Source organism: Geotrypetes seraphini, chromosome 8 (genome assembly GCF_902459505.1).
Source record: "Geotrypetes seraphini chromosome 8, aGeoSer1.1, whole genome shotgun sequence".
Lineage (NCBI taxonomy): Eukaryota > Metazoa > Chordata > Amphibia > Gymnophiona > Dermophiidae > Geotrypetes > Geotrypetes seraphini.
This window is the reverse complement of record NC_047091.1, coordinates 143,167,516-143,183,580: the sequence shown is the minus strand read 5'-3', so window position 1 is coordinate 143,183,580 and position 16,065 is coordinate 143,167,516. Positions and strand designations below refer to the sequence as shown.

General features: G+C 43.9%; 1 protein-coding gene across 3 annotated transcripts in view; it reads left to right on the top strand.

The window, feature by feature from the left end:
• The window catches only part of SFSWAP (splicing factor SWAP), a 292,952-nt gene that overhangs the window by 61,484 nt on the left and 215,403 nt on the right, over positions 1–16,065 (top strand). For all 3 annotated transcript variants that reach the window (XM_033954220.1, XM_033954221.1, XM_033954222.1), the window contains one exon: positions 5,337–5,466. In XM_033954220.1, the coding sequence (XP_033810111.1) occupies positions 5,337–5,466 (130 nt within the window). The remainder of the gene's footprint in view (positions 1–5,336; positions 5,467–16,065) is intronic.

The window sequence follows — 16,065 nt, the reverse complement described above, 5'->3', positions numbered from 1 at the left end:
GCAGCGTCCCGGTGGACTGGAGGACGGCTAACGTCATTCCACTCCACAAGAAAGGCTCAAAGATGGAGACAGCAAACTACAGACCAGTGAGTCTAACATCGATAGTGAGCAAACTAATGGAAACTCTAATCAAACACCAATTAGATAAGATCCTGGATGAGGAGAATCTACGGGATCCCCGACAACATGGATTTACTAAGGGGAGATCCTGCCAATCCAACCTGATCAGCTTCTTTGACTGGGTAACGGGGAAGCTGGATATTGGGGAGTCCCTGGACATCGTGTACCTGGACTTTAGCAAAGCATTCGATAGCGTACCACACCGCAGGTTACTGAGCAAGATGAGTTCTATAGGATTAGGTAACACATTGACGAAATGGGTTGGGAGCTGGCTTGGAGGTAGGCTCCAAAGGTGAACGGCACCCCCTCCGAAATGACGGAGGTGATTAGTGGAGTACCACAGGGCTCAGTCTTGGGCCCAATCCTATTCAACATCTTTATAAGAGACTTGGCAGAAGGGCTTCGAGGTAAAATAACATTATTCGCCGATGACGCCAAACTTAGTAATGTAGTGGGCAAATGCACAACAGACGAAGATTCAGTGCCCGACAACATGATGCACGACCTACTCCTACTGGAGCGATGGTCTAGGACATGGCAACTCAACTTCAATGCCAAAAAATGCAAAGTTATGCACCTGGGCAGCCAGAATCCATGCAAGTCTTATACCCTTAATGGCGAGATCCTAGCAAAAACGGTAGCAGAACGAGACTTGGGGGTAATCGTCAGTGAGGACATGAAGTCTGCCAATCAAGTGGAGCAGGCTTCGTCCAAGGCAAGACAAATCATGGGCTGCATACGAAGGGGTTTCGTCAGTCGTAAGGCGGAAGTCATTATGCCATTGTATAGATCCATGGTGAGGCCCCACCTGGAATACTGTGTGCAATTCTGGAGGCCGCATTATCGCAAGGATGTGCTGAGACTGGAGTCGGTGCAAAGAATGGCCACCCGGATGGTCTCAGGACTCAAGGATCTACCATACGAAAAACGGCTTGACAAATTACAGCTATACTCGCTCGAGGAGTGCAGAGAGAGGGGGGACATGATCGAGACGTTCAAGTATCTTACGGGCCGCATCGAGGCGGAGGAAGATATCTTCTTTTTCAAGGGTCCCACGACAACAAGAGGGCATCCGTTGAAAATCAGGGGCGGGAAACTACGAGGTGACACCAGGAAATTCTTTTTCACCGAAAGAGTGGTTGATCGCTGGAATAGTCTTCCACTACAGGTGATTGAGGCCAGCAGCGTGCCTGATTTTAAGGCCAAATGGGATCGGCACATGGGATCTATTCACAGGGCAAAGGTAGGGGAGGGACATTAAGATGGGCAGACTAGATGGGCCTTGGGCCCTTATCTGCCGTCTATTTCTATGACTCTCCATTCCACACCCCTTCATCACATCTTCTCTCTGTGGGGAATGCCTCAGATAGACCTCTTCGCAGCCCCCCACAACTTCAAGCTGCTTCAGTTCTGCTCCAGGATCTACACTCCTCATCGCCTCGAGGCAGATGCTTTTCTTCTGGACTGGACGAATTTCTTTCTGTATGCGTTTCCTCTCATTCAAAAGACTCTGGTCAAGCTGAAGTCCGACCATGCCACCATGATTCTGATTGCTCCTCGGTGGCCCAGGCAACCTTGGTACTCCCTTCTATTTCAACTCAGCAGCAGGGAGCCCTTCCTTCTACCAGTGTTTCCATCGCTGCTTACAAAGCATCAGGGATCTCTGCTTCATCCCAACCTGCAGTCTCTCCACCTGACAGCTTGGTTCCTCTCAACGTAATTCCTCTCCAGTTTTCGCAAGCTGTGAGGGATGTTTTGGAAGCTTCACGGAAGCCTGCTACTAGATAATGCTATCACCAAAAATGGACTAGATTTTCTACTTGGTGTTTTTCTCATCATCAGGAGCCTCAACATTCCTCCTTATCTTCAGTTTTGGACTATCTTTTGCACCTTTCTCATTCTGGCCTCAAGTCTACATCGATACGAGTCCATCTTAGTGCAATTGCTGCTTTCCATCAGCTGCTTCAAGGGAAACCTCTCTCTGCTCATCCTGTGGTTTCCAGATTCATGAAAGGACTTTTCCATGTCAATCCTCCTCTCAAACCGCCTCCAGTGGTTTGGGACTTCAATATTGTTCTTTCTCAACATATGAAACCTCCATTTGAACCTATTGATAGGGCTCACCTGAAGTATCTCACTTGGAAAGTGGTGTTTCTCATTGGCCTCACTTCTGCTCGTCAAGTTAGTGAGCTTCAAGCATTGGTTGCGGATCCACCTTTTACAGTGTTCCATCATGACAAGGTGGTTCTTCGCACTCATCCGAAATTCCTTCCTAAAGTTGTCTTGGAATTTCATCTCAATCAATCCAGTGTTTTTTTCCAAAGCCTCATTCTCATCCTGGAGAATCAGCTCTTCATACTCTGGACTGTAAACGTGCTTTGGCTTTCTATCTGGAACGCACCAAACTGCACAGAACTGCTCCTCAACTTTTCATCTCCTTTGATCCGAACAAGTTGGGACATCCTATCTCTAAGCATACCATCTCCAACTGGATGGCGGCTTGTATCTCTTTCTGCTATGCCCAGGCTGGATTATCCCTTCACAGTAAAGTTACAGCCCATAAAGTCAGAGCAATGGCAGCTTCTGTACCTTTCCTCAGATCGACACCGATTGAGGAGATTTGTAAAGCTGCCACTTGGTCCTCGGTTCATACCTTCACCTCTCTATATTGTCTGGATGCTTTCTCCAGACGGGATGGACAGTTTGGCCAAACAGTGTTACAAAATTTATTCTCCTAAGTTGCCAACGTTCCCACCATCCCATTATGGTTAGCTTGGAGATCACCCATTAGTGAGAATACCTGCCTGCGTGTCCTGGGATAAAGCACAGTTACTTACCATAACAGTTGTTATCCAGGGACAGCAGGCAGCTATTCTCACCTTCCACCCACCTCCCCTGGGTTGGCTTCTCTGCTAGCTATCTGAACTGAGGAGACGCGCCCTGTGCTGGGCGGGAAGGCACTCGCCCTTGCGCGGTGCGGGTGACTCAAAACTTTGAGTTTCATCAAGCAAAACTGCTTGTGAGGCGTCTGCATCGGGGCTCCGTTGGATCACGTCACCCATTAGTGAGAATAGCTGCCTGCTGTCCCTGGATAACAACTGTTACGGTAAGTAACTGTGCTTTCTGTACAATTATCAATTTTTAAATCAGTGTTTTCTCCCCACTCTTCCCCATTTCCCTTCAGCATCTTCTCCCCACTCTCCACTTCTCTTCCCCATTTTCCTTCGGTGTCCTCAGTCCACTCTCTCTCCACTTCCCTTAAGCGCACGCACATAAAATCAAGCAAGCAATTTTATATCATTTTTATTCTATTCATTCATAGAAATTAAAGTCTAAATAATGCCAGTCACATAACAAAACATGATTTTACAAAAATAATTCCCTGCACAGTCAAGCCTACAAGGATTACTAGCTGTCTTTCAGCAGCTCCCCTCCCTCCCCCTTACCTTTGCGGCAATTTTCTTTTCTGTTTTTTGTTTTTTTTGTCTTCCAGCTGCTCGAGCCGGCTTTCATCAAGTCGCTTGTGGCTGCCAAAACTTCTCCTCTGATGCAACTTCCTGTTTCCGGTTGCGTTAGAGTTGAAGTTTCGCCAGCCACATGCGACATGTAGAAAGTCGGCTCGGGCAGCTGGAAGACAAAAAAAGAAAATCGCCATGAAGATAAGGGGGAGGGAGGGAGATGCCCGATCAGTGATGTGTCATTCTCTAGCTCAGGGGTGCCCACACTTTTTGGGCTTGTGAGCTACTTTTAAAATGACCAAGTCAAAATGATCTACCAACAATAAAATTTAAAAAAACACAAAGCGCACTGTATGCAGAGAAAATGTTAATTATCATTTATATTCCGCTGGTTTTCAAAGAGGTCAAGGCAGATGACTTTATGCAATGTCACCTCAGTAACAACTATACAAAAATAGACAAATATACCCCCTCCCTTTTTACTAAACCTTTTTTTAGCGCAGGAAGCTGCGCTGAATGCCCTGCGCTGCTCTCGATGCTCATAGGCTCCCTGCGCTAAAAACCGCTATTGTGGTTTAGTAAAAGGGGGCCATAGTGCAAAATATAGACAGCAGATATAAATTCTCAAAATGGACAAATTTTGATCACTAAATTGAAAATAAAATCATTTTTCCTACCTTGGTTGTCTGGTAATTTCATGAGTCTCTGATCGCACTTTCTTCTTCTGACTGTGCGTCTTTCCTTCTTTCAGCATCCTGTATGCTTCCTCTTCTCCAGACCTCATTTCCTCCCCCAACTTTTTCTTTCTTTCTCCCTGCCCCCTTATTTCTCTCTCCATGCCCACTTTCTGCCTGTCTGTCTCCCTTTCTTTCTGTCTCCCTGCCCTCCCACAAGCCACCACAATCGGGGAACAGGCCGCCGCCGAGTGCTGAGTTCTCCTTTGTTCCCTTCCCCATAAAAAGGACATTCCTCACTCGACGTCAAATTCTAACGTTGGAGAGGAAGTTCCAGGCCAGTCAGGCAGAGATTGGCTGGCCTGGAACTTCCTCTCCGACGTCAGAATTGACATCAGGTGGGGAAGGTTGGTTGGCCCGGCACTTCAGTGTCCTCTTTACAGGAAAGGGAAGCAGGTTGGGCACCCCTGCTCTAGCTAGCAGAGCCGCGAGCCGCACTCAAGTGGCTAAAGAGCCAGGGTTTGCCGACCACTGTTATAGTAGAAGCTGACTGAACTCAAGGTTCGAATTTCGACTGAACATGCCTATGCATTTTTGGCTGAACCTGAACCTTTTGTGATAAGTCTTTCTTGCCCAACCACCCATAGGCCATCCCCAGGCCTACCTTAGTAAAATCCGGTGACCTCTTTGGGGGTCAAGAACAGAGCCCACTTGTTCTACCCCATACACTACTCTAATCCAAATGGCTGTCAAGACTGCCATTTCATTTTGTTTTTTACTTGAAACTGATCAATCAATTTTGGCTGCAAATTTGGTCTCAGGAGAAATTGAAGAACCCAGGTATGATTGGGCTCTAACTTACAGCCTCTTAAATAGTGCTGATGCAGTTGTTATCACCTGTTAATATGTTTACTGCACAGTAAAGAAATTTTCTCTGCAGTAATTGCTTGGGAAGATGCCGGAATTGCCACCAACAGTTGTTATAGAGGCTTTGCACTCACCACATGGTATTGTGTTCTAAAGAACCTTGCATGCAATAAATATATTGTGACTGAAAATTGCTGCTATCTGAAAATTTCTGCAGCCCTTAAAAGTTGTGGATCCAGATCATCCTCTTGCAGCACTAGTCCGGAAAGCTCAGACTGAAAATGCGACCACCCAGCAAACGGACAATGTAACCATACAGGCCTCACCAGTGAAATACACTACAGACTGTAAGTAAATACCTAGTAATCAGATGATTGCTGTGCCTGTTAAGCAGATTATAAATAAAATTTGCCTCATTTGCAGAATGCTGAGAAAATGGTCAATTTAATTCCAGTTTCACCTCTGCCTTCCTATACAGAATCCTGTGTGCTAGACTCATACATTCATGAATTTATTTATATATATATATATATATATATATATATATATATATATGTATATGTATATATATATATACTAGTGTTTAAGCCCGTTAGATTAACGGGTGCTAGATGACCGCCTCTCCTGCTTTTGAACCTGGGCAGAGGCAGAGCCGGGGCGGGAGGGAGTGACGGTGGGAGAGCAATTTCAAAGCCTCGGAAGCGGCGGCTCCTTGACCAATCCGTGCTTACAACGTCCCCACACTCGCAATCTAGATTGGCTGGCTCCCCCACCAAAGCCCTTCGCAGTGGCAGCCCCTCCCGCATCCGTCCCCGCGTCCCAAGCCTCTCCGAAGGCCGGCTCCCACGAAAATGGTACCCCTCTGTCCAAAGCCGCGGCGGCAGCCTCCCTCAAAACACATTTCAAATCTGACATATTGTAATCAAAAAACAGAAAATAAAATTATTTTTCTTACCTTTTGTTGTCTGGTCATTATTCATATCATGTAGGGGTCCCAGGCTATGGTTGGCTTTTGATAACTCGCTTGCCAGGGCCCTTTCTTTCTTCTTCCCTCCCTCCATCCATCCCTGCAGCTGAAGACAGGCACCTCCCCCCAGTGGTCTGAGACAGGAGGGAGCAGTTAGGAAAGGGTCTGAGAGAAAAGAGGGGCTCAACAGCGCCCAACCACCTTTTCTTCCCTCCCTCCATCAGGTGCAGTGAATCAACCAATGTTAAAAGGAGCCGCGTCGAAATCGGAGGCCTGCCACTGCCGTAGCACGTTCCCCTCTGCCTTGGTCCCGCCCCTTCTCTGACATATGGGACCGCGGCAGAGGGAACGCGTTACGGTGGCGGCAGGGCTCCAATTTCAAAGCAGCTGCTTTTAACATAGGCGGAGCTGAACTGTACCTGATGGAGGAAGGGAAGGAACAGTGGGGCAAATTTCGGCAACGGCAGGAATTGTTTGGCAGGCCAAGCACCGTGAAACTTTGTTTCTTTAGGCAGCCCCGGTTGTTTACTTGGATTCAATGTGAGCCGGGTGAGGAAGGCCGCCGCAGCCTCGCGGCTAGGTAGGGGGACAACAATGGTGCTTATGCTCAAGCCCCCGCCGCAGCTCCTCTCTCGATCCTGGTGCGGTTCGAGAGAGGAGTAGTGGCGGCGGCTTGAGCATAAGCGCCATTGTTGTCCCCCTACCTAGCCGCGAGGCTGCGGCGGCCTTCCTCACCCGGCTTTCACGGCTGGCGGCCGGCGAACCCTAATGCTGACATTGAATCCAAGTAAACAACCGGGGCTGCCTAAAGAAAGATGGTAATCATATTCTGTTCTGAAAGCCCCTGCCGCAGCTCCTAGGCGGTTGAGGGGGGAAGGTTGTGGTCGGAGTTGCTAGGCTGCAGCGGATGTGTGAGTTGCGAGTGGGGCCTGTAGCGGCGCGAGGTGGAGAGCAGGCTGTGGTGACGTAGTAGGCGCGCATGCGCACTCTTGTTTCTGCGACGGGATCAGCGAACACTATTTTTTTAGTGCGCATGCGCGTTCTACCATTTTATTATATTAGATATAGATATAGATATATATATATATATATATATATATATATTTTATCCGCCATTACCCTGGGTGGCTTTCATTCTTCTACCATGCTTTCTTTGAAGTAATAATTCTCCATCAGCAAGCAGGATTAATCACCTACACCAAGTTGGTAATGTTATCCAATCAACACCATTATGGGTTCTCTTTTATAGCACGGAATGAGCTGGAAGCTTTTCTGCGCATGCATGGGTGTTTACACTGAATCTGGTTCTGTCTGTTCTAGTGCGTCCACCTTTTGAACCACTGGGCCACTGCTCTTTGAAGGATCTTACTTTTAAAGTGGTCTTCTTGGTGGCCATTACTTCAGCTAGATGTGTTTCTGAGCTGCAGGCTTTCTCTTTCAGGGCTCCCTTCTTGGAGTTTTCTAGGGAGTGGGTTGTCTTGAGGCATGTTCCTTCCTTTCTGCCAAAGATAGTTTCTCCTTTTCATGCCAATCAGGCTGTGGTTCTCCCAGAGTTGGGTAGCCGGGAGGGCTTTTCTTAGCAGGGACTTGGCGCAAGTTGGATGCCAGTTGGGTCCTTCGCTCTTATGTGCAGAGGACCCAGGAGATCAGGAAATCAGAACATCTCTTTGTCCTTCTTGCGGGTCCTCGTAAGGGGGATGGCACTTCTAAGGCTACTGTTGCTCGCTGGATTAAGGAGACTTTGCTTCCACTTATCTTCTGAAGAACTAGTCTGTTCCAGAGTTTCTCGAGGCTCATTCCACTAGAGGTCAGGCAGCTTCGTGGGCTGAGTCTTCTCTAGTGCCTCCAGTGGATATTTGCAGGGATGCAGTTTGGTCTTCTCTACGTTCCTTTGTAAGACGCTACCATGTGGATGTTCAAGCGCATCAGGACGCGGTATTCAGTGAACGTGTTCTGGTGTTGGCCCTTCGGGGGTCCCCCCTTAATGGGTACTGCTTTTGTATATCAAATTTGTAAGGACTATACCAGTCTACCAGGTGCTAGAGAAGGAGAAATTAGGTTCTTACCTGCAAATTTTCTTTCTGTTAGCCTGTAGACTGGTATAGTCTGCAACCCTGTCTTTCTTTGTGCGGTGCTTGCGGGGTTTTTGTTTTGCTCGCATGCAGATTTTGTTTTTTCTGCGGGTTCTAGTATTTTTCTAGAGCCGGGGAGAATTGAAGAACATTGGCTATGGCTCGGCTGGCGAGCTGTGGGGACCTTTTCTTGGTGGGCTTTCTCCTTTGCATTTTTCAACAGCATTTGGGTATATTTGTTGTTACTCCTGTTTGGAGTATTGTTTATTTCTGTTTCAAGTTCTTAGTTCTGCTTTGCTATTCAGCAGACTGATAGGAATAGGGGAAGGTACTACTACTCCACGGTTTTGTTTTGTTTTCCACCTGCTGGTCATGATGAGATATATATCCATTTGTAAGGACTATACCAGTCTATAGGCTAACAGAAAGAAAATTTCTCCTTTTTCCATGAAAGGATAGAAAATTCCCTGCTGTTACCATTTACAAGAACAATGTGAAACTGGAGGTTTTAAATATGTACAAATCATTTTTTGCATGCTACCCCATTCCCCCTTGTAATTTTAAAGTCTTTAGGTATTGTGATCAAGAACATAATTTAGGCTCACTAGTTTAAGTGGCAGTTTTGTTTGTATACAATTACTTTAATGAGAATAGAGCTGGGAACAAATACACTCAGTCTAATTTATATTCCAACAGCATTAGGGTTAGACAGATATGATTGTCTCTTCCTTTGCTCTATACGTTCATTTTTGCCTCCCCTTAATGAGATGGTGCATTATTTTTGAATCTGAGTGGTTTCCTATTGAATTTTGAACTGCCACCTTCCAGATGTGACTCTCTTATCTAGATGAATGTTAGCTTGATGGCTTATATAATGGTCATGGGTGGTTCCATTTCCAAAATACTTTTAATAACTCCCTTCCCTTTTGTGCTTGTTTAAATATGCTGTAACCACTGGACACTCTGTGATGTTCCAACAGTCATTTATTGCCAGCAGACATTATAGACAGCAAGCTCATTTTTCCATATTTCCCTGCTGACTTACTTTTTGTACATGTGTTAAACGAAAATACTACACAGGGCTTTCATGCATACACAGCACTAAGCCTAAGCAAAACTGCAGTTGACAATAAATGTCAGCCAGACTGAAAACTATTATTTACAAATAATAACATGCATAATTTACCTTCCTGGGGAAGGTGTAAAGAAAGGCAAAAATGAATGTCCTTTGGAGAGGATCAGAATCCATTTTTCATCTCAAGGTGCATCACCAACATTGCTACTTGTTGATGTGCTTTCAGATGCCATTGATGATTAGGAAAGGCTGAAAAAAAAAGGGAGACTGGAAAGTGGTAATTTTCAAAGCAGGAAAAAAGGCAGTAGGGAACCTCTCACCACTTGTAGAACAAATGTCAAAGAATGTTGCATGCATTTATGGTTTCATGCCCTCTTGGTAGTCAGGGCTAGAGAAGTGAAAAGAGCCTTAGCTGAGACAGTAAAACTTAATGCTAAAAGTCATGAATGGAGACTTCAAAGGCAGCATGCACAGAGAAGACATACAATGTATGCAAGAAAGATGAATAACATCAATATGTCACACTATTCCATGAAGAAAAGCAAAAATGTTTCCTTTACATGCAACATATGTCCCTGCTCAAAGCACCTAGAGAGAACGGCACCACAAAGCATATAGGCACAATACTGAAGAACAGAAAGGGAAGTAGCAGGGACTCTGAAAAAGTAAGAGCAAATGACAAGGAAGCAAAATGGGAAAATACAGCAGATGAAACCCACTGTCTGATGGAGACAGACATTGCATAAAAACTCTTGTTCATCAAAGACTGTTTTGTATGTCTTAACAATAGACATGTGCAGGGGAATAACTGTATGGCAGTATTTTTCAGTGCAAGGCCCAGGGGCCAATGGTGACTCATAGTGACCTCTTGGTCTTGCACCCATCTTTATTCGGGGGGGGGCGGGGGTTCCCTGCTACTCTTTGCCTTTCTGCTATGCTCATGACAAATAGAGGGAGGTGGATGGTAGGAAGAGCTGCATGCTTGAAGTACAAAGTATTTCTCAATAAACAGAGAATTGATTTGGAAATGCAAGATTCCTGAGGATACCATCAACGAAAAGTTTTATGATGAAGAGATAGATGTCATTGACACACACTGGTCAGCAGTGTCATGGCCCATATAGGAAGATATTTGGTGACTCTCCTTTAGCTCACTTGGATCCAGAGTGGCCCTGAATTTAATTATTATTATTATTTTTTTTAATACCCACTGATCTATGGAGTTGATCACATTGGTGAGTCATGTGGTATTTCAGACATTTACAGCCTTGAGATTTCTTCATCAACTAGTAATACATCCTAGACCTCTTCTCTGTGCAAGAGGTCTGTGCACTCTGACCTCAGGACCAGGTACATGTGCCTCATTGTGTCCTGGGCAGTCTGAAATAAGAAAACATACCTTAATGGACTGAACCCAATACATCCAGTGTTGCTTTTTAGAAGAGATTTAGTTTCATTAGCAGTGCACACTGCATTTACCAACCAGTTATACTGATTGTAGCTCACTTTCACCCAGCAACTTTGCATGTCTGATAAGGGATATCATGGTTCATAGATTTAAAAAAAAAAAAGTCAACTTATCTATTTAGGCCAGATATAGTAGTAGTTTCTTTTTCTCTAGTAAATCCAGCCTTAAATTCCCATATTCCTTGTTTTTTTAACACAGCCTGTACTTCAGCTTCATTTAGCAAATATTTGTACTTAGCAGTACAGTGGTGCCTCGCATAACGGACGCCTCGCACAGCGAACGCTGCGCACAACGAACTTCAGGTCTTGCTTCCCACAACGAACTTCGTTTCACACAACGAAGTCGCCCGAGCTGCATCCTTAACTGCCCTCTCTCCGCCTGGCTCCCTGTGCAGTGGCGCTACATATTTTAAACCCCCCTGCCGCCGCCACCGCATATTTTTAAACCTCCCCCTGCCGCCACCGCATATTTTTAAACCTCCCCCCGCCGCCACCGCATATTTTTAAACCTCCCCCCACCGCCACATATTTTTTTAAAAAAGCCACCACTGCTGCAACTTTCTCACCCGCTCACTCGAACTGGTGGTCTAGCAAATTTCCCAGCCTGAAGCGCAGACAGAGATCAAGAGCAAGCCTTCTGTGCTACTGCCTGGGCCTGCGCTGATCTCTGAATGGCTGCAGTCAGCTCTCGCGGGACTCACAAGAACGAACTGCAGCCAGCTCTCGCGGGACTCACAAGAACTAACTGTAGCCATTCGGAGATCGGCATGGGCCCACACAGGCGTGCAGAGGAATTGCTCCTGATCTCTGCGCTTCTGGCCTGTACGCCACTGGCTGGGAAAGATGGGAGGAATTAAAAAAGGTACTGGGGAGTATGTGGGGGGTGATTATAATACACAGCAAGGATCAACAAAACCCCTGTCTCCCCTCCCCTTCACATATATCCCCTCTATATCATGCTAACAGCTCTAACAAGATAAATTTATCTTTTTTTTATGTCATCTTAGCATATTTTATGCTACAGAACGAATTATTTTTTTTAACATGTATTGTTATGGGAAAACGCGTTTCACATAACGAACTTTTCGCATAACAAACTTGCTCCTGGAACGAATTAAGTTCGTTGTGTGAGGCACCACTGTATACTCAAATAGCTTTTTGCCCCCTTCCCAGTTGCAGAATGGATTAGTCTACCTCTTTTACTGGCATAGTCTTGGTGAAGTTTTATTTCAGAATCTGGGTCGGTGATGAATTGTTTCTTAGACATAGATTTCTATGATAATATCTGAAAGATGTCCATTTTGGTATTACTGGTGATTAAAATTTAACCAAAACTCCTGGTTATTAGAACAGAAGAGATTGTGTTCTTTCATAATCTGTTGCAGCACTCTACTCCTAATCTTAAAGTTTCATAATTGGTGGAGAGATGCTTTAAATCTACAGACCAGAACATCATGGAGTTTGCTGTAACAGATTTTTTTGTTTTTCTTTAAAGTTTACCGTATATACTCGAATATAAACTAATAATAATAATAACAGCTTATATACCGCAATACCGTGAAGTTCTATGCAGTTTACAGAATATTAAGCAAAGGTAACAATTGATTGACTTTAAGAGGGGAGGAAGAAAGAGAATTAATAGGCAGGAAATTCATTGTTGAGGAGAGAGTGATCAATAGGATAAGTTAATCACTATAGAGGGGAGAAAAAAGAGAGGATCAGTTGTCTAGATGCTTTATGAACAAGTGTGTTTTTAGACGTTTCCTAAATTCCTCATAAGTAGTAGGCAAAAGCAGTTGTTCTAGGTCTTTACCCCATGATGCTGCTTGGTGTGAGAGAAGGCGTTCATGGTGTTTTTTCAGTTTACAACCTCTCACTGGGGGGGAAACGAAATTGGAATGTGAGCTTCTCTTGTGTCTGTTGGCTGAGAAGAAGAAAAGGTCAGTTATGTATTTAGGGGCAAGTCCATGTAGTGCTTTGAAGCAGAAGCAGGCAAATTTAAACTTTATGCGTGCCTCCATTGGCAGCCAATGCAGCTGCCGGTAGTAGGGTGTCATGTGGTCAAATTTCTTTAGCCCAAAGATCAGTCTGACTGCTGCATTTTGCATCAATTGTAAACGTTGCATATTCTTTTGGGAAATTGCTAAATAGGCGATGTTACAGTAGTCAAGTAAACTTAGTACGAGGGATTGGACTAGGGTTCTGAATGCCGATGTATCGAAATAAGCTTTAATGGATCTGAGCTTCCAGAGAGTAAAGAATCCCTTTCTGATTAAGGAGTCTACCTTGTCTTTCATGGTTAGGCATTGATCCAAAGTTACTCCTAGTATCTTTATGGTGGGCTGGATAGGGTAACTAAATTTATTGATGCATAGTGGTGATTTGGTGTCAAGCGGATGTGGCGAAGCAACGAAGAAAGTTGTCTTTTCTGAATTAAGTTTGAGCCTAAAGTTTGTCATCCAGTGCTTCATCACGTTTATGGCTTCTGAAGCTTTGGGAATAGTTTCAGAGACAGAATTAGTGAATGGGATGATAAATCGTAAAGTCATCTGCATAACTAAATAGTTTTATCCCCAGCTGGGTTAGCTGCATGCCCAGTGAGGACATATAGACGTTAAAGAGCAATGGAGATAGTGGAGACCCTTGTGGCACACCGGATGGATTGCTCCAGATGTCTGAAAGCTCATAATTAAAATGTACCTGATAAGTGCGGGATCTAAGGAAACCACGGAACCAGTTCAGCACCTCATCCCTGATACCAATGGCGTCTAGGCATTGCAGCAGTTTCTCGTGGTCTACTAGATCAAAGGCAGAACTCATATCGAATTGCATAACCAGGGCATAAAGGCCCTTACTAAACAGTAGGCGCAGATTGTCTAAGATAGCCGCAATTACTGTCTCAGTACTGAATAACGGTCTAAAACCGGATTGAGTTTCATGTAGGAGAGAGAACTGATCAAGATAATCCATCAGTTGGATGTGTACCAATCCCTCCATAATTTTTACAATAAACGGAATGGATGCTACTGGTCTGTAGTTGGATATAAGGGCTGAAGATTCTTTTCGATTTTTTAGAATTGGGGTTATTATGTGACCATTATTAGAGAGAAACGTCCCAGTTTTTAGGTTGTGAGCCAAGTATTGCATCAGCGATAGTTTAAATTCTAAAGGTGCCGCTTTCAGGATTTCTGGGGGGCATGAGTCCAGAAAGCAATAGGATTTAGAGTATTTGTTATATAGTCGGGTGTAATTATTCCACTCTAAATCTTGAAAGGAGCTCCAGATCATGTCTGCCGGTATATCATTTCCTTGGGTTATAGCTATTTGATTATCACTAGGGCCGTTTGTTAAACACTGGATTCTAAGGTTTTTAATTTTTGAATCGAAGTACAGTGCTAAGTCATTTGCAGAGGGTAACTTAGTGTTGTGTGTGGATGAGGTGTAGTGAGCGGTGTCAAATAAATTTGTGATCAGGTTGAATAGCTCTTTTGTATTGATTCCTTGTGAACCATTACAAGATGAGTTGATTTTAATTGAGTAGAATGCTTTACATTTGTCTTTTATCATTTGTTTGTAGATTTTTATGTTAGCTCTCCATTTGTTACGGTCTGTTAGTTCTGTTTTTTTCCAAATTCTTTCTAGTCGTCTAGCTAGTTGTTTCATTTTTAGAAGTTCGGTGTCAAACCACTTGTTATATTTATTTGCATTGCTTTTGCTATTACATATAGGGGCGATTTTATCTAAAATGGATATGCTGGTTGTCATCCAGTGATCCCAGAAATCGATTCCTTCTTCTATCTCTGATTGCAATTCGTATTGTGACCAGTATTCTATTGGATTAATATAGCCTCTTGTGTGATGTTCTCTTTTTATTATTGGGCGTGTTTTAGATTTATGATAAGACCAGATTAGCTTGAAATAATAAGTAAAATGGTCAGACCAGATATCATGACACCAGGTACCTTTACGTATAGAGATGGCAGGGTCTGGGATGTCCTTTGTGGACATGGCTACCACATCTAACTGATGGCCTTTTTCATGTGTTTGTGTGGGTAGAGAGAGGTTGTAATGAAGTAGGGATAGAAAGTTTTTAAACTCTTTCGCTTTTTTGTTGTCCTCTTCATCTAGGTGTATGTTTATGCCTCCTGCAATGATATTATAAGAAGGACCGATTGAATTGTTTAGGACAAATGCACAGAAGTCTTCTTTGGCTTTTGGCCAGCTTTTTGGTGGGATGTAGAATAATATGCAGGATAGAGATTCTTCTAGATGACAGTTACTAATTTTACAGGCTAAAATTTCTAGTTGGTTGGTCATTTTGGAATCAGTAGTTCGAACTCAAATCCTTCTTTAAGAATAATTGCTAAGCCTCCTCCTTTTTTTCCCATGCGGTTTAGCGTAAGGATTTTAAAATTGTCTGGTAGGAGATCAATAATTATTGGATCATCTTCTGATAGTAACCATGTTTCAGTTAGTAAAAGACAGGCTATTTGTTTGTTAATGATCCAATCTTTAATTAGGAAGGCTTTATTCCTGACAGATCTAGTATTAAGGTATGCACAAGGGACAGATGTGGGTGTGATAGGTTTGGTAGCGGTAGTGGTTTTGATGGGTTTTACTTGCCTTATTCTTTTTTTAAGGGTTCGTTGGTGTCTTCTTTTATTTGAGATAGAAGTAATGTGATTCGTTATGTTTTCTTGTGGAATATAGATGTGTAAAATTGACAGATCTGGGTAGTTGATTGATTGTAATTGTGGATGGAGTGAGTTTACATCTTTGATGTTGCCAATTAACAGACAAATCAGTAAAATCAGAAGGAGATTCATGTTTGCAGGGTAAAGTATTTCTTCCTAACATCGAAGTGTAATGGTTTTCCTGTAAATTCTTGAGTTATTGTTTCTATGGTTGTTGACTGGATTGGTGTAATTTTTGAAGGTGGCCCAAGGGGATATAGATCTTAAGCAAATCTACGGCAAGTCTCTAGTAATTACACATGCATCTACCAATTACTCATGCATTTAACAACTGTTTGTGTCTCTGATGATAACACATGTCTCTAGAGTTCCTAAGCAGTCCTAATTCAAGACTCCAACAATTATGCATGCATCTAGCGGTTAAACCTCCATCTAACAATTGTATGTCTCTGATGGTAACATATGCCTAGCAGTTACATATGCAGGCAGGCAGTTCTTAATCGCAGGATCAGGTCGATGGGCTCCTTGTAGTGGCGATGGCTGATCCCGCAGCTTGGATTTAAAAGCAGGCAGTTCTTTTTTTTTTTAGTGGACTGCGGGGGAGAGGGGGGCGGAGCTCAGACACCCAGCAGGATCGGGTCAATGGGCTCCCGATGTTGGTGGCTGGTCCC